The sequence below is a fragment of the Candoia aspera genome, chromosome 15 (assembly GCF_035149785.1).
Source record: "Candoia aspera isolate rCanAsp1 chromosome 15, rCanAsp1.hap2, whole genome shotgun sequence".
In the NCBI taxonomy this organism is placed as follows: Eukaryota; Metazoa; Chordata; class Lepidosauria; order Squamata; family Boidae; genus Candoia; species Candoia aspera.
Genome location: NC_086167.1, coordinates 8,549,899 through 8,573,795, shown reverse-complemented (window position 1 = coordinate 8,573,795; position 23,897 = coordinate 8,549,899). Strand labels below are relative to the sequence as shown.

The window sequence follows — 23,897 nt, the reverse complement described above, 5'->3', positions numbered from 1 at the left end:
GGGTTATACTGTAGCATGTTGAGAAAACACCAGAAAAGAATTAACTGAGCCAGTCAACTAACATCTGGGGGTTATATTTAATCCACAGCAGACGCACTCATGACCAGGATTAGTCCAACTCTACATAGTCAGTGTTGTGAGAACATCTAAACTCAGTCAGTTGACCCGTTGTGCAAACTTAGCCTGAACAACGATAACAGCCCCACTAGGTTAGACCAGACCAGAAAACCAACTCCACAGGAAGAGTGGAACTCTGCTTTATTGAGATAGGCTATAATAGCAGAATCTTGCAAGCCGGATTGTGCTTTATCTCTTCTTCTTGTACCCTGATGTGAGGAAAATAAGTCTTCAGATGAATGGTCCTGTTTAAACCACACTGAAGCATGAAACGATGTGGCAACAACCTTCAGAATGTGATCGTGCTTCCTAAGACTTAAAGCATGTTTCAACCCTCTTTGCTTATATAATGGTTGTTGCATGTTTCTATCAAGGTCATCTTCCTTATTCTCTGCAAAATGTGAGATTTTTGACAATGTTAGCATGCTTGTATTTATTTTTATTTATTTATTTTTCAAATTTCTGTCACCGCCCATCTCTCCCAAAAAGGGGACTGTATGCAGCTAGTTGCGATTTGACCTGCTTAGCTAAGTTTGCAATGCCAATAAACTCATTTCTCCTTCGTCTTGTACCGTCAGCCCATTCAGGTAGGGCTAGTGCTTAACCATGGGCAAACCTCGTAGGCTATGAACCCTATATCGGAAATAAAGACACGTTACATTCTGTATTCCTGCAAATCTTAAAGTTGGGTGCGTCAGAGTACTTGATCCTGAACTAACTGGAGCAAGAAAACGGACTTTTGCTGACATTGTTTCTAGAATTCTGGGAGTTGAAGTCCACACATCTTAAAGTTGCTGAGGTTGAGAACACTGATCCAGAGCAACCTTTCCCAGTCATGTGAACTCCAATGCCTAAAATTCCCAGGAGTCTAGAAACTGAAGGCTACATATCTCAAGGACACAGGAGATCAGAGAAGGTCCTTTCTTTGCTTTCTAGTGATGCCCGGCAAGCTGGTTACAGTTCTTTGAGGGGAACCTTGCAGTCTGCACACAGGTAGTACTTGCTTAACAACCACAATTGGGACCAGAACTTCCATTGCTAAGTGATGTGGTCATCAAGAGAGTCACGCCTGATTTTACGATCTTTTTCCCTGTGGTCATTAAGCAAATCACCATGGTTGTTAAGCGAATCATGCAGTCTTTAAGAGAATCTGGCTTCCCCCACTGATTTTGCTTGTTGGAAGCCAGCTGGGAAGGTCACAGATGGCGATCATGTGACCCCGGGACACTGCAAGCATTGTAAGTACAAGCCGATTACCAAGCACCCGAATTTTGATCACGTGACCGCGGGGAAGCTGTGATGGTTGTGAGTGCAAGGACGAGCTGTAAGTCAGTTTTTTCCAGTGCCATCGTAACTTTGAATGGTTGTTAAACAAATGGTCACTAAGCGAAGACTACCTGTATGCTAAGGAACACTCTGGAAACATCATAGGCAACCTTACTGAGTTTTCTCTGCTGACTAAAAGCCGAGGTGGGTGCTATGCCAACAAAACAGTCTCTGTTTTTTACCCTAAGGAACGTTCCTCTCCCAGATTCCTTTCATTCGGTTACCTTCCTGACGCGGAACCGCCATTGTCTAATTTATCTGTGGCTTGGGCCATGTTGTCCTTAGCTGGCAATTTAATTGTAGGTTGGGTTCTGCCCTTTATCTGATCGAGCCCATTTTATAATAGCAATCAAAAGCCAGGCTAGGAAAAAGATTATTTCCTCCTTTTTTTAAAAAAAATATGGAAGGTAATGATGCAATTAGAATACCTGGGTTGGAATGCCTTGCTTTGAAGCACACCTTTGCGGTACTTCCTGTTCTTCATCGAAGGAGGTGGGGGGTGGAGAGGAGAAGACATCTGAAGGCGATGCAAAGACACACTGAACGGGCCGCACAGCTAGTTCCAAAATGGGAACTTAACAAGTTAGCTTATGCGCTGCTTCTTCACGTAGCATAAACAGGTACGGTGACCATACCTCCTTTCTTATAAAGGACAGCCCTTTATTTCTAAAAGCTGTCCTTTAGATTTATTTATTTTTCGGAAACACACTTTTGTCCTCTATTTTGGTCATTTCACTTTTACCGTACAAGTGGTTACCCCTTGAGGCACCGTCTTTCACATTCCTGTGAAAAATATGGAAATTGAAGTGCCTTTTTAAAATAAATTTACACATACTGTTTGATTTTAGATGTTTTTATTAGAATACACCTTTCTGTAAAGTTTTTCTTGGGTCTGCTCTTGAATTTTCCTTGGTAAAGCCGAGTTATAAACATAAACAATTAACGTTTTTCTATCCTTATGAACCTCTTTCAGGTTTGCCCTTTATTTTTTCCAAGAAAATGTGGTCACTGTATATATAAGACATGAGCTCTTACGTTACGATTGCCATTGTTGAAACCATGCTATCTTTTTCAGGACCTTGTTATTGCATTTAGCAACTGTCTTCTCCCTAGCCCATTTCAGTTTCTCATCTGGTGGTTCAGATCCTTTACTATTTCATTTCTGCTTTAAGCTCTCAATGAGAGGGAAAGAAGGAGGGGAGGAATTAATTGGGATGAATGAAAATGTTATTTATTTATTTTATTTATGTGTTAAATTTATGTAGCTGCCCATCTCACTTCCGTGACTCTGGATGGCTTACAAAGCTGAAAATACAACAGACAATACAAAAAAAACCACCCAAAAAATATAACCACAAAAGCCGTTAAAACATACAAACAATAAAAACTATTAAAACTGAAAAAATAATAGTTACACAAATATAATAATAAAAAAACATTAACAAAAAACACAAACTGTAAAAATGAAAGATAAAATTCAGATTTTAGCCTTTGTCTAAATGCTCCTTTGTAAACATACAAAGGGGCATTTAGACAAAGGCTAAAATACACAAATCCCCTCGAAATACACAACCAAAAAATATAACCACAAAAAGTCATTAAAACACGAAACAATAAAAACTATTTAAAATGTTTAAAAATATAATCTTAAAAAAATAATAAGAAACAAACCATAAAAAAAAACAGGCCATAAAAAAGATAAAATTCAGATTTTAGCCTTCATCTAAATGCCCCTTTGTTAAACATAACTCCCCTCGAAATACACATTTCTAAGAGCTTTCTCAAAAAGTACATTTTAAAAATACATTTTGATTCCACCCATCTTTTTCCTTCACTTGACTTGAAAGATGTTCATCTTTGCTGTGTCCCAACTCATGGACTCTGCCCCATAGGTTGCCAACACTTGCTCATCATTGACCTGGTATTTTAAAAGCATAACTTCATGCACGCTAGGATATTTAAAAGATTGATTTAGGATTGATGAAACCTAGATGCAAATCTCCACCCAACCAATACATTTTGTTGTTGTTGTTGGATTGTGGAACAGGTACCAACTCTAAATGCAACCTGTCATACATACATACAGGCTTGCTGTAAGCAGGTAAAATGGTAGGGGAGGATCATGTGATTTTCCTGGAGCCCTATAATGGGAACACCGAATAAATAAGTATAATTTTAAAAAAAACAGAATAAATAAACCCTAGATCTAATGCGTGTGGCGGGGAGGAAGAATCATAGACATGGGATTGCAGTCCAGACAAGCAATTTTTTTTATGCAGGCCATATTCTTTTGTGTCATCCATCAAGTTATGCATCATGCTGTTTTTGGAGGTGCAAAGAAGAATTTTGTCATTAGAGTAGAATAATGTGCTGGTCTTCCCACTTCTCAGCTGAACTGATGCTCCATTCTGGAGATGGTGCAGATGGAAAGCTACTAGGTGGTCCATCATGAATCATGAGTGGTGCATGGCTGGTTCATTTAGGTAAATTTAGGCTCTGGACCGAATAGCTTATATTGGGAGGAGCATTTTGGGAAGCGACGTGATTTTATTTCACTACCTTCAAAACATGGTCAGTCAGTTCTGCTGGGATAGGAGACTCATGTGTTATCTGGAATTCTTGTCCCTGGCCTCAAAGTCCTAACTAAATGGTACTACTTATATTCGATTACAATGGCTCCCAAGTTCAGATCCCTAGCATTTGAACTAGAGGCATCATCTTCATCACCATCATCACCATCAGTCAAAAATGATGTGGGTTGCAATTCAGCAAAATTGGAGGGGGGCGGAATGGTTGGTAACCATTATATTAGAAAGAGGAAATTGGCTGAAATGGAGTAAAGTTTCACTGGATCCAGAATTTAGTGGCCAGCTAAGTACATCTACAACTTACAGACCAATGCAGATAGCGTTCTTGTTTTAGTTTTCATAATGTGTTGATAGAAATCTAACTGGCGTTGGTTGGAGATTAAGCCTTGGATCTGTTGGACTATTTTCTTTTTAATTGATCATTACATTACGATTTATTGTGGGTCCAGCCTCAAGTTAGACCTAACCTCAGATCTAAACAAATACACCACACTGACTTTACACCATTGTGTAACATGAGAAAACTACTAAACCCAACTTACGCTAGGTAGAGAGTAGGGAAGATGACCTTGACAGAAATATGCCAGAACTGTTACCTAGCCAAAAGGGGCTGAAATGTTTCAGACTTGCAAGATTCCATTATTATACCCAACATCAATAAAGAAATTTTAATCTTCTTGTCAAGTTCATTTCCTGGTCTGGTCTACCTAGTGGGCTGACACACTGTACAGTATACTATAGGTTCACCAAGTTACTAAGTTAAGTTGGTTATGTGAATGCAGCCATTAGATAGTGTATAAGACACATAAGATCATTTATAGAGATTTGCATTGCTTTGGATTTTATCGCAAATTACTGTTTCAGAGTATACAGGAGCAAGAATGCAGCACCTGTCAGTGACTCATTAAAGCAGCTGCATCTGTTTTCAGAATTGTGCCATGCCTAGAAACAGATGTAACTGCTTTAATGAGTTGTGACAGATGCTCCATTCGTGCTCCCACACACTCTGAAACCGTTTTTCAGACTTGAATCCAAAGGAATGCACAGCTTGAGTAATTTTATTGACTCTGACTAGTGTCATGATGATGCTAATTTAGCATTTATGTGTGTTTTAATAATGTTCCAAAGTGCTTACTACAGTTATATTTGAGTTTGCAACCGTTCTGTAAAGTTAATCAATATAATTGTACCCATGCTGTACCCGTATCAGAGGGACCATGGTGTCACGGAGATGAGATTTCACTTTCAGATTTATTGTTCTGTTCCTTGGCCATTTTGAAATAAAAATCCAATAAATAAACCTTTTTTGTTTGTTTGTTTAAAGTGGCTTTGATACAAAAGTACAGCAGCTCAGCCATGAGAAATCTTTTTGTTCTTTTTAAACCTGCTCGGGCCGGTGATGTATGTACTTATTCTTAAAAGGAGACAATGGACACCCCGGGAGAGTGTAAGCTTTTGTGCTTGCCTGTAGTATTTAGTTTTGCTTGGAGTGTGTGTGTCTCAGTATGCATGCACAACACTGATATAATGAAAGAGCAACAGTTTCCTGTTGTGAGAGTCATTTGACGTGTTCTTGTAAATACAGAGGAATAAATCCCATAATGGAGAAAGTCACTTTAATGCCAGAAGAATCAAATCTCATTGAGCATAACAAAGAAGGAGAAAGTGAGGGTACCTCTGCATTTGAAGTCATAATACATTTGCAGTTTTCTTACAGTTCAGTTAGCACTCCATGTTTGTGAGCTGTGAAAAAACAGCAAAGTAAAACTTGTTTTCTTTCTCTTTCTCTCTCTCTCTCTCTCCCCCTTCGATTGTGACTTTAGCTACAACACTGCAGGATCATGAACTAGCCATAAAGCTAGGTGGATGCTTTAGAACCTTTGATGGTGAAGCATGCTGGAAGGTGGTGCACAAAGGATTAGATAGCGCAGCTAAGTCTCATGGTTCATACTTAAAATAACATTGTGAGGGATGGATTATCCATGGGGAACAAGGGCAAAATGCTCCCCAACTACAAAGAAACTTTAGACCACTTCCTCCCATCTAGCCTTAGCCTTAGCCTTAGCCTTAGCCTTAGCCTTAGTCTTAGTCTTATATTTGAGAAATTTGAGGACGCCCAACTCTACAATGACCTTGGGTATCTGTGTATGTATGTGTGTCTTTGAGTCAGTGTTAACTCCTGGCAACTGCCTGGACTAGTCCCTGCAGTTTTCTTGGCAAGATTTTCAGAAGTGGTTTGCCATTGCCTCCTCCTTCCAAGGGCTGAGAGTGATAGCCAGAATCATCTAGATGACCATATATATCAATATTTATTGATAGATTTATATCGAAGGCCTACAGTTGGTAGAGTGGTTTAGAGGGCTAAGCAGTTGATGCAATAGGACCATAACACTGATTCTGTCCTGCAACTCCTCCATATTTTAATACCCCTTTTTTAAAGCTGTGCAACCTATATAGTTGGGTTCAAATTTGCTAGGAATTGTAGTTTGTTGTGCCTGAAAAGCCATGGATTCTGTCATCCTTGATCTCATTCTTCAGAATTAATTTTTGCAACGACATGGACAAAATCCTGTAGGTTTGCACAGGCTGTGAGCGAGGCAACTTTATTTATTATGCATACCTACTTTAATTGATCTTGCCATGCTTTCATTAAAAAATAAATTGCCCCCCCCCCACTTTTTTTTTTCTTTTTCCCATTTCTCTCTCCTTTTGTCTTTTCTCTCTTCACTTTTGGTCAAGGAGGGAAGCGATTTTGTTTTTTGTTTTCAAACCTATCGGCTTGCATATAATGAAGATTTATTCCTGAGTCACTGGGAAAGCGGGGGAGGGGGGAACACTGACAGAACAGCCTTGCGAGTTCCAGCTGGTAAACCTGCTTTCCTAAACTAGTGTGGGGCTCATTTTACTTGATTACCATAATTAGAGTATTCCTGGTGCAACTTCATGTAGAGCCATTCCTTTCCTTTCCACTTTTATTATTTATTTGTTTGTTTATTTATACTGATCTCCTCTCCCCTCCCCTTTTCATTATCGGATGGTGACAAATGCTTCCTTTTTTATTCACTTTTCCAATTCTTATGGTAGAATCGGCTGGGATCCCATATCCTCTGGAACGCTTAGAAATTGCTGTGTGTCAAAAAGCACTCTGCAGAGAACATTTTTTTCTGCCCAAAGAGGTAGCAGCCCAGATCTTTGTTTTCTGTCTTGGACTGCTGGAGCCAGGTATCTTGGTAAACATGCTATCCTATCTTTGTATCGGTTGCTCTTTAGAAGGCGGGAATTTGTTCCTCCTCTCCATTGCTGAATAATTATTAGTTTAAGGAGTTTCACTTCCTGGTTGTTGTTGTTGTTTAAATAAGATTTGTGCTGCTATTACATTTCAGTTGTCTACGACTGGGCTGAGTCCCTTCCCTGCATCCCATTGCTGTCCCAAACGTAACTCATTTAGAAGACAGTTTTTGTATTGGGGAAAAATGGGAGAGCCCGAAGGGTAGCAGTGTGAGACCTCAGCAACTTCCTTTATTTGCCAAAATTCTAGAGGAGGCCAGTTTCGCCTGCAGATCCAGGGCAAAATGCCTAGACTTGGCATGGAAGAGAACAGATTGAAAGGAACATCTAAAGATAAGAGCTGGATGGATGGAGAAACTCTTGAAGTCTCCGGCTTCTGTGTCTGCCTCTATTTGGGGTAGAATTCTGATCACTGAATGTACCAGCTCCCTAAGAGGACTGGACCCCAAAGCTGTCAAAGAAATGCAGTCTGGGGAAGAGTTTGAAGCTCTGCATGTTGGGTTTGCAGTGGCAGTTCTGATACATATAAATATGGGGGGCAAGCAGGCTGGAAGTTAGAAGAACGGTCAGTGGGCGTGGCAGAAAATCTGTGTTCCCTCGGGCTTTTGCATGGAATTCTTCAGGTAGAACAGGGTAGGCAGCACGTGGCTGTGGGATTTACTATGCCACCCATGGGCCCATTGGGGTTTCTTTCCTATCTGATTTCTTTAAAAATACTTTTTCCATCTTTTTTAATGAAACAGGAAGCTGACTGCTGCACAGCCAAGCTCTAGATTCTAGCATTGTATTTATCTGCAGCAATGCCACAAGATCCAATTAAGAGTGGCACAGGACATTTGAAGGGACTTGCTAGCTTTTACTGAGTAGACAGGTCTCCCTTGGTGGACTTTTTGCAACTGGGCTCATCGCACACGTGTGACACCAGAGTCTCAGGTTTCTCCTTGACAAGCTGGATTGAAACTAATTAAACAGTCCCACAAGAATCCAGGAACTTCTGACCAGAAATTTGTTGTAGAAAACTTGAGAATCCATTATGAAAAAATTCCAGAAAACCGCTGAATATCAGATGCAAGTTCAGTTTATAATAATCCCTCTTCTGATTTCTGGCATCTTTTTCATCGCACCTACAAAGCTGATCAAGTGGTTAATTTGAGGGTGTCTGTTGCTGCTGTGGGGGGTGTTTTGTTTTATGGATTTTCATCTTGTAAGCCGCCCAGAGTTGGGTGGCATATAATTTTGTCTAATAAAAATAAAATAAATCTTTTTCTTCTGTTCACTCTACATGAATGGCCAAGAGTGACTCTATTTTGGGCAGGAGGTAGAGTTTCCATTTGTTCCTTTGTACAGTAATGAACTGATTTTACTTTTGATTGTGTGAGAACTAACATCCAAACAGAAAGAAAAGCTTGCCTGTACTTGCAGTGGGAAAATACAACAAGCCACTTGAATTCTCCAGAATTCAAGAACGCATGGGTGACCTCAGAACCTGGTTTGAGCCCAGTTATTATTTAATCCCATGATGCATGGGTTGTTGTGTGTTTTTCCCCTCCATCAGTTTCTGGGAAACAGACCGGAAGTCGCCAAAGACATTGCCAACAGGGATGGAGAATGACCGAGTCTTCAGTGACCTGTGGGGAGAATCTGAAACACCCCCAATGCCAAGCAACATGTCTACAGACAAGGACCAGGTAGGTGGCAGGTGACAAGGTAACTCTCTGGCAGTGATGCATCCCATTTTTTAAAAAATTGTAATTTATTGAGCAATGAAGAAATGGGCTGTTTTGTTGTTCTCTCTGCAGTACCAATGCGGATCTGCGGCAAATGATTTCTAATTTGCTAGCTTGTCAACAAAGAACCAAATCAGGGATCTGGTTTGGCTATATTTCTAAGTGAACCATAGAGAAAGTCCTTTGATTTGTGTGCTGTTGAGGGGAAGGGAGTTTTAGGGCCAACAGGTACAAATTTTGAGAGTGTGTAATGGATGCTCTTATTTGACTGCAGCAGGATATAAACGTAATAAATAACAAATGATAACTAACAATATTGTTCTCTACCACCTCTAAACAAAACTAACCTAAACATGCTCTCCTGGTTGGTAGGCACTGAAAACTAGCACTGAATTTCGATCAGCCACCAACCATTTTATATTTCTAAATGGTGTTCACCTTTGATACCTATGTGGGATATTCTTGAAATAAATATGATGGTGGAAATTTGTACTTACTGTCATTCTGGGCTAGGAAGCTGCTAGCACTGCTCACCCCGATGGACTGAAGGGTTTTTCCACCTTCTAAAAAATAATGTCTTTACCAGTGAATAATAAACACATCTCCTCCATTCCTTAAACGTTTACAGATTTCTGCCGTGGACCAGAGTTGTAAGTAGTTTGAACGCTTTTCCATGCTGACTCCCGCACCACAAGCATGCTCAAAAAGCTTCTCCCTGGACATTTGATGCAGCAGTGATCTGCCATGGAATTGTCAGCCTTACCAGGTAGGCCAGACAGGAAACACAACCAGATAAGCTAATACTACTTTATTGTAAAACTACATTGACAGAATCTTGCAAGTCTGAAAGTACATCTCTCCCCCCCATCTCCTTTACAGCCCGAGAAACTAGGGAGGGTCCCTTCTGAGCCTCTTGCCCCACCCGCTATCCAGCTGCAGGCTAAGCTGTCTCTTATCTGACTGTTCCCTAGGCAGCATCTTTTCGCCCCGTCTCCCAAGGTCTTTCCCACATACCATGACAGGAATTGAGACGCCTTCATCAGCTTATCTGTATTACTAATTGCTGTCCAAGGTGATCCAGCATTAGCAGAAGGAAATATAGGAAGATCTCAGAGAAGTCTTAAGTGGTTCCCCTACTAGTAACTCATACCATCCTCATAGCACTGCCCAGCCATCACAGAGTGGTTAAAAAATGTGTCCTCACTACTGTTCTTTTGACACAGTGGTGGTTGAGGACTCTATAACTCCCTAGTGAGGAAATGACCTTAAACCTTCTTAAGCAAAGCTCCTTTACCTCAGTGGTCCATTTTCCAAAATGGGAGAAATAATTCTGGCTTGCCTCTATGGATCCCAATCAAGGGGGCAATATGTCTGTTTGTTTTTTAATAAAACCAGAGCTGTAGAAATAGTGGCTAGTGAAAGCAGCATAAAGAGGAAGGCTGAGTGTTGACTTTCAGGAGGTGTCCATGAAGCACAACTGGCCGCAAAGTTTGGAGGTTGCTTTGAGAGCAGGACAGAAGTGCAGTTCCTTAGTGGGTACAATTTATACCCAAAGCAGTCACCGCTATTGACATTAACATTAGAACTGGCCAGGGCAATGCCTAGTTGAGATGGTACAATTTCACAGCCTTCTGGGAAATCAAGCTAACAGGTAAATTGTCGCTCTCGTATCTTCCAAATAATCTTGGTGTGTTCCTCCGTGGGGACTGTCAGGGGTGCAACTGGCATTTGATGGATTGTATGGCTGAATAATCCAAAAGTTAAACCCACAAATAGACAAACAAAAAAGGCCAAGTCCCAACTGCACCACCTTTCCTTTTTCTATTTGTTAGTTAATTCTCAGCTTTCCCAGCCAAGGAAATGCCTGCTGGTGATGGATCGGTTCTGTTGCACTCATTGTCATCACCCAAGGAATGCAAAGTACCTCCATTGAATCCGACTTTCAGCAAAGTTCAGGGAGGTTTCTAAATTGTAGAAAGCTTTCTGAATTTGAAATCTTCCCCTCTAGTGCTGGCTTATTTCTTTAAGGAACTGGTTTGTTTGTTACTCTTCAGAACTACCCACCTACATCAGCACTCTGGATGGGGTACAACTATAGTTAAAAAGATAGTACAGGTAGTCCTCCTTTAGTGACTGCCTTGTTTAGCGACCATTCGCAGTTACGATGGTGATGTAAAAGTAACTGTGTGGGTGATCCTTCCATTTATGACCTTTGCAGGTTTGTAAAGGAAAGGAAAGCTGAAGTCAGGTCATAAGCACAGTCATGGTTTCACTTAGCAACCACTTCGCTTAACAACTGAGTTGCTGGTCCCAATTATGGTTGCTAAATGAGGACTACCTGTATAGAACCAACAGGAATGCTAGAGGGTCAAAGAAGGTGCCAGTAATAACCATAAGGTAAAGTCCTAAATGTTGACTCACTTTAAAATCCTTGGGAAAATAAGGGAGGATCATCACATAGATCTCGGGACGGTTTCTCTGAAGAAGGTGTTCCACCCATGGAATGTCACTGCGTTTCTTCGTTATGGGAATCCAGGATTCACCTTGTTTTATTGGGTGAAAGACCTGAAGAGAATCGCAGGTGAAGATGGAAGGAAGATGTCCCTTTAGGGAGCCTAGTCCTAAGCCTTTTCAGCCTTTGGAAATTCGCACCTGCATTTTGAATTGGGCTTGTAACCCAACTGACCCCCAGTGAAAAGTATGAAGCTCTGGCAGATGATTATATTCACTAGTCCCCTTAGCAATCAGGACACAGCATGATACCCAAATGTCAAGTCCCACAAAGTGATGGGGCCATCAACCCAGGTCACTAATAGGGAGGGGAGACAGGGAAGCAGAGACCTTCTTAACTCTTCCGGATCAATAGAGCATCCTGGCTGCACCAGTGTTTCTGGAAGGAATTCCAAACCAGGGAATGTTAGGATAAAACAGGAAACTATAGTCTTTTCTTAGAGAAAGAGTTTTATATGGGAAGGCTAGAGCCGTACTCTCTGCCCTGCTGCTTGCCAGCTGTGTTGGCCAGTTGGCCATGTTGACTGCAGATGTTGGGTATTGTAATCATATGCAACTTACCTGAGAGACCGTCTGCTCTTCTCTCAGCTGTTTCTACCTGTCCAATTCAGTCCGGCAGGTTGGGCATGCTATGGGTCCCATCAGCCAAGGAATGTCAGCTGGCGGGGACTAGGAGAGGTGCCTTCTCTGCTGTAGCCCCTGCCCTCTGGAACATTCTCCCTCCAGAGATTAGGATAGCCCTGACCCTCTTGGCCTTTCATAAGGCCATGAAGACCTGGTTATGCGCCCGGGCCTGGGACCCCAAGTGTGTTAAGGGCCCCATTTCCCAGTTATATTGACTTCTAGGGTCATACTTTTTCTTGGCTGCTATATATATTTATTTTTGTATTGTGTTTATACTTGCTTTTTAATGATTTTATGATTGTTCAGTGCCCAGAGTCACTTGTCTGAGAAAATGAATGAATGAATGAATGAATGAATGAATGAATGAATGAAAGAAAGACAGACAGACAGACAGACAGACAGACCCCAGTGGAGAAGCTTTTGGGGGTACATTGGATTAATGGGCCTGGTTTGTGCAGTCTGATTTCCTCCCATATCACTTTTCACCTGTTAGGTTACTCGCATCGCTATTCTCAGCTGCAAAGCCTGCGTCTTCCTAAACGCCTCATTTTTTTTCTATTGAGAGCTTAATTTCTTTGCACCCATTGGGACTGCTCAAATCCTTCTCTCTGCTTAAGCTGCTATTAAACACCTCCTCTCCCCACAAAGGGCATTATCCTCATTATTGGGTTGGTCTGCATACTTCCTCTGGTTCCCAATTCTAGTTTCCCTCACCTCCAGCTTCAAGGTTACTCAGTCCTGCACACCCAAATCCATTGGCTGAAGAATAAACTTCCCACATGGAATAGAGCATTTCTTTAAAAAAAAAAAAATAATGGTAAGAGCCACAAAAAGATTGGAAAAGCTTTTGATGGCTTCACCTTGAGGTTGCTTCCTTTTAAGACTGTGTGAGTGACCTTAAGGGTTAGAAGGCTTGCTGTTCCCAAAAACAAAAGGAAACAACAAACCGCTTTGACTCCTATCATAAGTTTAAGAACTGCAGTGCAAGTTGAAACCTGCATATATTGTAGACTTGATATCAGGAAACAGAGAACAGGCTAAATCTCCTTCCTTATATATTTGTTAGTGTGCTTTAAAAAAGTGGAAGGCATTAAACTACCCGCTTCTCATCATCTGTATTAGTAACACTGTGCCAAAGTCTGCTTCTCCAAGCCTGTTTCTCAAAAGTGTTCTTCCCTTTGGAAGTTTCCTACCTTATTCACAAAGTACATGACAGTTTCTTCTAAATTTGTCCCAATAGTGAGTTTAGCTGTCCATTTTGCCGGTATGGTTGTTTTACTTGCCACACCTTTCTGTCACTTCCTCCCATTTCCCAATCTAAAAAAAAAAAAAAGAGAGCCTCACAGAAGGCTGAAGTTTTCCTTTGGGACTAAATGGAAGTGTGGGAAGCCAGGGAGGCTGCGGACCATTAGGAGGGAATGGGGAAAGCCAGGGAGGCTGCGGACTGATAGGAGGGAATGGGGGAAGCCAGGGAGGCTGCGGACTGATAGGAGGGAATGGGGAAAGCCAGGGAGGCTGCGGACTGATAGGAGGGAATGGGGGAAGCCAGGGAGGCTGCGGACTGATAGGAGGGAATGGGGAAAGCCAGGGAGGCTGCGGATCGTTAGGAGGGAATGGGAGAAGCCAGGGAGGAGGTAAACTGTTGGATGGAAATATAGAAGCTAGAGGGGTGCCAGATCACTGGAGAGAGGATGCCCTGATAGACATCTTTCCATTATTCTTAGCCCCCCTGGTTGCCCAAACTTCTCAATTTGAAAAAGCCCACTGGGAGGAGTTCCCTCCTAGTGTCTTCCCTTGGGTATGAATGGAAGTATGGGAAGCCAAGGAATCTGCAGAGCATGGGAAAGAGGATTGTGTAATAAAAGACAGGACATTCACCCACTTTTTTTGGCACCTTATTACTAAATACATGCAAGACCATCATCCTTTGCCCATGCCAATTCTACCGAAATGCTGTTCCCCTCCCAAGAAGTTTTGGAAGCAAAATCTCTTTCATTCAACTGATTAAAAAGAAAATGCTAGAGAAATTTTCTGCACTGCAGAAATCATAGAATGTATGGGTTGTAAGGGAACTTGGGGGTTGTTTAATCTGTCTCCCTTGCCCAGTGCAAGAATCTACTGATAAGTACTTTCCTGGCCAAAGGTCTTCCAGCCTCCACGGAAGAGAATCTACCATCTCCCAAGACAGTCTGTTCCCTTGTTGAACAGCTGTTACCATTAGGGATCTTTTCCTACATCCAGCTAAAATCTGTCTTCTTGTTTAAACCGCTGTCCCTTGTCTTGTTTTCTGAACAACTCTGCATAGTTCTTCCCCATTTCCTCCATGACAGCCCTTCGGATCCTTGGAGACGGTTCTCCTGCCTCTGGAGGCTTCTGTCCTCCAGGCTAAAATACCTAAGCCTCCAACGTAGATGCTTTTTCTTCAGTTTACTTCATCTCCTCTGGATATATTCCAGTTTGTCAACGTCCTTCTTAAACTGTGGTGCCCGGAAGTGAACCCAATGCAGAATAGAGAGAAAGGGGTCCGCATTCTACAAATGCATACAGGTAGTCCTCACTTAACAACCATTCATTTACAACGGTGCTGGAAAAAACTACTTATAGCCAGTCCTCACACTTACGACTGTTGCAGCGTTTCCCCCCTGGTCAGATGATCGTGATTTTGGCACTTGGCAACTAGTTTGAATTTATGACTGATGTAGCATCCAGTGGTCTTGTGATCGCCATTTTCTACCTTCTCGGCCAACTTCTGGCAAACAAAATCAATGGGAAACCACGTGATTCACTTAACGACCACATGGTTCACTTAACACCCATGGTGATTTGCTTAACAGCCGCTGCAAAAAAGGTCATAAGACTGGGTCAGATTCACTTAATGACCACTTCGCTTAGCAACCAAAATTCTGGTCCCAATTGTTGTCATTAAGCAAGGATTAGCTGTAAGTTCCAGTTGGTTTTTAATACATGGGATAGTTTATAAGGTGCCACCAACTGTTCTATGCTTTTAATATACAAGCAGGTTCCTGTAGCAGTGGATAGCTCTCCCACAATCGTGGCCCGCATTCATCAGTTTCTGGGAATCTGCTTATTTTCCTTGGCTCATATTTTGCCAACCTGCATCTTGGAGCACCACTTTTTGGGAATGTCCCTGTGGAAAGACAGAAACCTATAGCTATATGTTTGTGTCACCTGTGCAAGATTTCTTTTCTGCTTCTTAACAGTGGATTTTTTCTTAAAAAAAAAAAAAGATGTATTATGAGGTTAATTCCCATTTCGGCGGTGCCACCTGCGCTCTTTCCAATTAAAGACTTGAGGGAGCACATGGAAGGGGGAACACTGTGTTCAAACCCAGGGCTGCAAAAATAAGCCTTTGCACAGAGAGGACTTTCCTGCAAGAGATCTCTTCTGCACTGCTGCTCTCTAGCTCATTTTTGCCATCGTTTGAACCCGTTCGATCTTTGTTTTCCTGAGCAGCCAAGACAGAGCGTTGCCAGAAGGCTGCCATGTTTTCTTCTCCTGTTTGTGCAGTAAATAAAGATTAGGGTGGGAGGTGGGGAAAAATGGAATCTCTTCCCCATTTTCAGACCCTCGACACACTTCCTAAGGCTTCTATAGTAAAAGGGGTTCCCCTTGGTAAATGCATTTCTCAGTTCATCAACCTTTGTAAAAGGAGAGAAAACCTATAGTCCTTCCTGAAATTGAACAAGGAATATTCAAAGACTCTTAAACAGAAATTCAGTATGGGGGGCTTTCCTTGGCTTTACATCCCCCTCTTAGGAAAACACAGGATTTAGGGGGGGAATTTTTTTTTACTTCAGCCCGTTTGCTTATCTTCTTCCCCCAATATGATGCTTCTGTGCTATTTTGGACTTCGATGCCCATCAGCCCTGCACAGCACTGCCAGTGGTTTGGGATGATGGGATCTGTGGTCCAAACATCAGGAAGGTATGATGTTGGAGAAGAAAAGCTATTTCAACCAGCACAAAAGAACTGTAATGGTATGTGGGAATGACCTTGGGAGACAGGAAGAAGAGCCACAGACTAGACAATGGTCAGATAAGAGACAGCTGAGCCTGCAGAAGGAACGGGGGCATGGTAAACGTCTCAGAAGGGACCTTCCCTAGTTTCTTGGGCTGTAAAGGTGAGTGGGGAGAGATGTGCTTTCAGACTTGCAAGATTCTGTTCATGTAACTTCACAATAAAGATAGAGCTAATACTTCTGGCTCTGATTCTTGTCTGGACTACCTCGCAAGGCTGACAAGGACTGAGCAGCATCTGTCCAGCCTTTTCTGGGCTGGGAAGCTAAGTAGGCTTTATCCTAGTTAGTACTTGGATGGGAGGCCATCAGGAATTCCCAGAGCCATAGACTAGGTTTCTTACACCCCAGAAGAAAGCAAGGGACAACTACTTCTGAACAGTTGCAAAGAAAATTACATGGATTAGTTCCCGAAATCCCCAGCTTGACTTGAAGGAAATTTTACCTTTATGGGAAAACAATTGGGGATCATGTGCTTTGTGAAGCATGCACTCAGCTTCTGATTGACATCCCACCCCCTTGGCAATTCTCTCCTCTCTGCCTTTTTCAGCAGGTATTTCCACCCACACTTACAGAGTCTTAATCTCTGTAAGCTTGAGGATGACAGACATGGCAGCCCTCTAGAACAGCTCGCTTGGAGGAGCAAAGGGGGCATGAGAATGAATCCTGCATTTCCTTTGAGCAGCATATTGTGGCGTGGTGTGCTGAACCCTAGTACCAGGATAATCAAATAGAATGACCAGCATGGTGTATGGGGAAGATGCTGGATTGGGAGCAGGGAGCCTCACAGCCACGGAACTGGGGGACTTTGGGCCAGTCCCTCCCTCTGGGGGCAAAACCCAGGGTGGTCCAGTGGAGAAGGTGCTGGACTAGGAGTGGGAAGGCCCAGGCTCTGGTTCCCCCTCAGCCATAAAAGGTCAGTGGAGAACTGGGCCAGTCCCTCTCTCTCAGCCCAAAAGCCATCACGGGGTAATGGGGAAAGTGCTGGACTAGGAATGGGAAGACCCAGGTTCTAGTCCCCCCTCAGCCACAGGAGCTCACAAGGTGATTTTTAGCCTGTCACTCTCTCTCAGCCCAAGAAATTTCACTGCATTGTTCTTGTGGGTGTAAATTGAAGGGAGGCCTTCAGCTCTTGGAGGAAAGGCAGAATATAAATCTAATGAATAAGAAGGATGATCGTGTTAGCTGGAATCCCAGCACATGAAATGTCCCAATAATGAACCACCTTGTGATATCCATGAAGTTGTGGGTCAGCCACATCCTAGGACAATGGCTGCCTTCTGTAATAGTATGTGGGAATGACCTTGGGAGACTGGGCCCAGAGACGCTGGCTAGGGAACAGTCAGATAAGAGACAGCATCGTCCACAGCCGGATAGTGGGTGGGGAAAGAGGTTCAGAAGGGACCCTCCCTAATTTCTTGGGTGTAAAAGAGACAGGGAAGAAATGTACTTTCAGACTTGCAAGATTCTGTTAATGTACAGTTGCTTTACAATAAAATAGAATTAGCTCATCTGGTTGTGTTTCCTGTCTGGTCCACCTGGTAAGGCTGACAGCTTCCCACAATATACTTCACCACAAACTACCCAACTCCAAGCCCTGTCTTTGTGTCTAGGTCTGCTGCAACCTCTAGCATCATATTAGTTTTTCACACGGAAGGTGTTGCCTAGTCTGGCAATGAAACGTCTGCAAGAAAACCACAAGGCTCAGAGAGCACCACGGACTCCAGCATCATATTAATTTGCAGGAATGTTTTGGTGTCCCATGAAGATCCTACTGGGATGGTGAAGAACTAGTTGGTCTTCTATGAAATGAGGGTTTGGCAACTGGTTGTGGCCACCATTTTATGAGTGGACCTACCACCTGCTCCCAAATTTGCACATAAACCATCAGCCCAAGAAGCTTGCCTGTTCACTCTACCTCCCCAGCCCTGGTATCAGCCTCTTTGTGAGTAGCTGGGCTGGACCAAATAATCTCATAGATCATTATTCTCTTTCTACCCTATTTACTCAGGTCCCTTCTGGCTGGCAGTCACCTACTAAAAATGTGGTGAACGGAAGCCCTTCCAAGTGCCCGCGTTTTGCCAAAGTGAGGAACTGGGAAACTGGCTCTGTGCTCAACGACACCTTGCATTTGAAGTGCTCCATGGTAAGTGAGCTGCGTACCTGCATGAGTATTTTTCCAACTGTTTTTGGTCCATTTCACAGGTCAGGAAAGCTCCTTGAAACAGGAGGCTTCTTTCCAAGGCTTCTTCTCTACCGTTAGGCAGAGTGAAACAGCCAGTTCGGGCAGATTGTGGCTAACCTTAGAGAGGAGGAAGGTTGACTGGGGAAGCTGGGGGAGGCACTGTTGCTGCACTGCAGAGACCAAAATGCCTCTGTCTGGTCCCAACACTTAAACAGTCCTTTAGGACAGGGTTGGAGAGTCCCACTGAGCAGAACTGGGGCAGAAGCCTTCAGCCTCAGAGAACTGAGTGACTGCTTTTGGAAATTAGAGTGTAATGTTGCCCAGCTGCACCATGACGCTTGAAGCAAGGTGGGCTACAGCAGAAGTTGTTTTGGTATTGGTGGATGGCTGGACCTCCCCCCCCCACACTTTAAATTTCCAATAATGACAAAGGGTCAGAAGCATTGTGGGAAATTGACCACGGAAGATCAGAAACTGAAATCAAACCCTGTTTGGGGGGCATTAGGAGACTTAAATGGCCCGAGCAAAAGAAATAAGGGTTTTCAAAGCAAGTGTCTACCCTGGTCCTCTCTGGATGCTGCAGTCCTGTGGTAGAGCTGAGAAGGGGAGTAAGTACCGTTTCTTCTCTGACTTGCTTAATTGTTCCGTCTGTATGCTTCATTTCCTCCCTTCTGCATTCAAGCTTAGTTAGTAAAATTTCTGAATCTTTAATTCTGGAATTGTAGAGTGACTAATTTGTACTTCGGCTCAGTTCCTCAGCTAGTCTTCGTCTCCTGCTCGCTCCCTACCTCCCGTCGTATTTCTTCTGTTCGCCTGTGCATAGATAAATCTCTGCCGAGTGCCATTTCAATGCGAACATCTATACCATTCATATCAAGGTTCTTTCTGCTGATGCCACGTGTGTTCCTGTAAAAGAATGTCAGCCACAAAGAATCTTGATGCTGTGATACGGAGTTGTTAGCAGAAGAATGCTCTTTTGCAGTTCAATCAATGCGCCTGAGCGCACGTGTGCAATAGATTAGCAAAACATCAGTAACGGAACGGGGGAAAAAAAGAAGCATGAATAAATGAGGGAACGTAGACCTAGGGTAGATGTGATCGTAAAGGGATTTTTTGTAGTTAAGGTTTTTTAAGATGCAAATAAGAAGGTCGCAGAAGATAGCACGATGAAAAAACATCCATCCAGGGTGCAGCAGCTGTGAAGCAGGCGAATTCCACGCTGGGCGGATCACTAAGAAAAAAGATTAACAAACCACCCGTATCACACCGCTTTCATAGAAATGTATAGCATGAAAACAATCTGGAGCGCTTTTTAGAATCCTGCTTCTTGCATTTCAAGGAAAAGTTGCTAGGTCAAGAAAAAGGTGTAGAAAAGAAAGCCACCGCCAGAACGACTGGAGGAAAAGTTTCAAAAAGAGCTTTCTTTCCCCCATCCAATTTAGCAAAATCTAATGGGGGAGGGAGCAGAACAGAAGCATTTGAAAATACGAATGGAGGAGTTTTTTTCTTCTTTCACGATGCTAGCATGAGAGAGACCATTCCCCAAGCCGCCATTTTCAGTGGCATGATTCTTTGAAATATGGTTGGTCTGTTTTTGCAAGAAGAGGCCAGAGAGAGCATTAGCATTTTAGATTTTGCCTCTTCGAGCCTTCTCGACCACCATCACTTCTTCCCACAGCCACAGCCCTGCCAGTTCCTTGACTTCTTCACATCACTGTCTCTGCTTCCGGAATGCCCTCAGAGACTCCACCACCACCACCACAGTTAATGGAAAAATACTGCCCTCAGCTGCAGAAAGATTGCCTTCCCCTTTGCTAGTGTATGGGCTTATCCAATGAAGTTGCACGTTTGACGGTTCTGGACAGTCGTCATTGCCCGATAACAATAGAGCATCTTTCTTTTTTTTTCTTTTTTTTGGATTATCTTACTGCGAGACATGATGGCCGCCAACCTGGAGAGCTCCAAAGGCAGATTGGACCAATTTACAGAGGCTAAAACTGTCACTGGATACTAATATCATGAAGGTGATAGGCTATCTCCCGGGCAGAAAAAGAATAAACTATTAATCCTGGCGCATAACTGCAGGATAGAGCATTTGTCCCCAGCTAGTAGTTGGGATTCAGGATATACTGCCTGTGTTTTAGGAGGGAGGCTAGTATCCCTTGATAGGCTGATCTTCTCCATAAATACTGCATATTTAACCCATTTTTAAAAACTTCCTAAAATATATCCAATTGCAGCAAATAGCACCGTTTATACATTGTGTAGCGAAGTGGTTCTTTTAATCACCTTGCATTTAATTTCATTGAATACTGCCAAGTTCTAACAGTGAGAGAGGGAGGAAAATTATTGTCTGCCTGTATTTCCCATAATCTGCATGGTTTTATATATAACAAGCCCCAATGGCTATATTGTTTCCTTGTAAGGAAGCTGCTCTACGACACTCAATCATTCTGATTTTTCTTTTCTGTTCGCAACTTGGGCTCATAACCTGTTGGCACAGCTTGGCACAGCCCCCAGCAGCAACAAGTAGCTGTATTCAGAAATGTTTTAGACTTTAAAAAGGAAAATATCATTTTCTAGCTTAGTGACATTTCAGGAGTCAGGTCCAAGATCATTTAAAATTACGTATTTAAAAGCAGCAAGAGGATTCAGAGAGACTGAATTCTGAGAATTTCCCTTCCTTTTTCCTTCTTTCTTTATTTCACACTGACAAAAGATTGTCCTCTTTAGTCCCAAGGAATGACAATTGAGCTGCAGTTTTTGTTCCAGAATTCTGCACCTTTTCCAGGCCTATAGTGTCATTTTTGAGGTGCCAGTCTGGTCTAGTGGTAAGGTGCTGGGCTAGAAACCAGGAGTCTGTGAGTTCTAGTCCCACCTGAGGCATGAAAGCCAGCTGGGTGACTTTGGGCCAGTCCCTCTCTCTCAGCCCAAGAGCCAATCAGACGTGGTAGGAGAGTTCTAGTCCTGCCTTAGGCATGAAAACCGGCTGGGTGACCCTGGGCCAGTCACTTTCTCTCAGCCCAACTCACCTCACAGGGTTGCTGTTGTGGGGAAAATAGGAGGAGGAAGGAATATTAAGTATGTTTGCTGCCTTGAGTTATTTATAAAATAAATATAACCGCCCAGACTCCCCCCTTGGGGGAGATGGGTGGTGACAGAAATTTGAAATATAAATAAATAAATAAAATAATGAAGGTGGGATAAAGTAAAATAAATAGATAAATAAATAATACAGACTATTCCACGTTGGAGCATTCTTTTCGGGTTAAATTACAGATAATGAATGGACATCCACTGTGTTTTCTGCTTCTCTGTGGCCTGGTTCTGAAGCCATCATTGTCCAGCTAGCAGGACCATGGTTTAATAGAGAAAGAACTAGTTCACTCTCAACCTTTCCCATCATAACTCTGCTTCAGAGCTCCTGTCATAGTTTTATTAACCCAGAAACAGAGATATGATGTTGACCAACCAAGCTATGAAGCCAGATTCCAAGTATGCCTCTGTGCTCTGAACATGTTCCATCCATGGAAGTTCTCTGCAAATCCACTGTGCTGTTTTAACTCCTTCAGCAGGTTAACAGAATCTGTACCATGTGGCTTTCTACCTCTTACCTTTCAGGTGACCCCCTGCAGTGAACAGGTGTGCATGGGTTCCATCATGATGCCTTCTCAGCATGTCCGAAGACCAGAAGAAGTCCGGACAAAGGATCAGCTACTCCTCCTGGCCAAAGAATTCATCGATCAATACTACTCCTCCATCAAGAGGCAAGTTTGGGGTCTCAACAGTTCCTGGGGCAGAGAATTTTGCCCCAGAAACTGTCATGATTTTTGCAAGGTATTTGAATATGGGCAATCATGCACCAACTTGTCCTATTCATTAGGATCAGGGTGACCTACTTGCAAATTCAGGAGGGCCTTTGAAATAAGTAGCTGGTAGGGTCTTCCTGGTTAATTATATAGGTTTGGCATGAATCTGCTCTTAATTTGCCAAAAAAAAATTCTCCCCTCATCAGAAGACATTTGGCTAGGATAACATTCCATAATAAGGAAGCGGAAGGGTGGAGGGCTTAGCTTTTGGTCCATAAATAAGGTGTTGAATGTTGCCAGGAGGACTGGATATAAAAGTGCTTCATTGTTCTTGATGCTTCAGGTGGATTTCTAACTATACTTATTATGATCAGTTTGGTAGATATTGCTTTTAGATTTGCTTGTATTTATTTTCACCCAACTGATTGTTCTTAACATTCAAAGAGGCTAAAGAGTTCTTAATAATAGCTTTGACATGAGCTGAAACATTACAGCACATTCCTTCCATGTCCTGAGCCCATCCTGGTGAGCCATTAGCAAAGCAAATTTGTCAGACCTAAAACATCTAGCAAAGAAGCATCTCTAACTGCCACAGTTCAGGAGTTTTTCTCTCCCCACATCAACGGGTGTTGCGAACAGTGGTTCAGCCAGAGTTAGAGGAAGCAAGAGGCTAAATGTCTGGGCAGAGAGAGAACAGGGAAACTCCTTATGCTAATTGCGATGATTACAATTGCCAATTTTGGCACAATGCCTGTTCCCCTTTGGAGAACAAAGAGTATAAAGTGGGCTTGCTTGGACATGTGAACAAGGGCAGGCTGTATTGATTTATTGATTTATATTTCAAATTTAGTCACCGCCCATCTCCCTCAAAGAGCGACTCTTTGGATTGCCTTGTGCAACTCAACTGTGCCCAGCCTGATGGCATGAACAATGGCTAACTTGCTTCCTTCCCTGCCCCGGCAGGTTTGGCTCCAAAGCTCACATGGAAAGGCTGGTGGAGGTCACCAAGGAGATAGAAACTACTGACACTTACCAGTTGCGAGATACAGAGCTGATCTATGGAGCCAAGCATGCATGGCGCAACGCCTCCCGTTGCGTGGGTAGAATCCAGTGGTCCAAGCTGCAGGTGAGGAACTGGTGGGCTTGGGCACAGCCAGCAGGCCACCTGCCTAAATGGTACACCTCAGCAAGTATGGATGTGATTGGCAGGTATGAGTATTATTGGCAAACTGGCATGCCGTTAAGAGGTCTGCAGGGAGGCTGAAGGCTCAGATGAAACCTTTCCAGAAGATTTGAGGAAGCTGATTTAAAACAAGCCGTCCAAATATTTTAAGTCCAGGGTTTTGCAAACACATATGCCTGCCCTGCAAGTTTCTTTTCATTAAACCAAAAGGAAGAAAAAGCCCATGAGATGGAGGCATGTTGAAGTTGCAAACATCCTTTCTGTGCAAATGTTAATCCCCAATAAAATGCTTTCAGAGATTTGCATGCAAAAACAGAGCCTCCCCGCTACCTGAATAACTGAACTAATTTTAAGCCTCTTTAAGAGTTTATAAGTGTTTACTTGCTGAGCTAGCTCCAGATATAAGGTGGAGGGACTGTCAAATTGCTTTCTATCCTTAACAGGTTTTTTTAGTTCGGCCCTCCAGGATCTTAAAACCTTTTGGTCTGACCCTGCCCTCTGGG

The 23,897-nt window shown here is 42.9% G+C and overlaps 1 protein-coding gene across 1 annotated transcript in view; it reads left to right on the top strand.

The window, feature by feature from the left end:
* NOS1 (nitric oxide synthase 1) overlaps positions 1–23,897 on the top strand; it is a 100,027-nt gene that overhangs the window by 44,424 nt on the left and 31,706 nt on the right. Inside the window, exons 3-6 of the mRNA XM_063315333.1 lie at positions 8,875–9,007; positions 18,229–18,363; positions 22,024–22,169; positions 23,175–23,337. Of these exons, the coding sequence (XP_063171403.1) occupies positions 8,875–9,007; positions 18,229–18,363; positions 22,024–22,169; positions 23,175–23,337 (577 nt within the window). The remainder of the gene's footprint in view (positions 1–8,874; positions 9,008–18,228; positions 18,364–22,023; positions 22,170–23,174; positions 23,338–23,897) is intronic.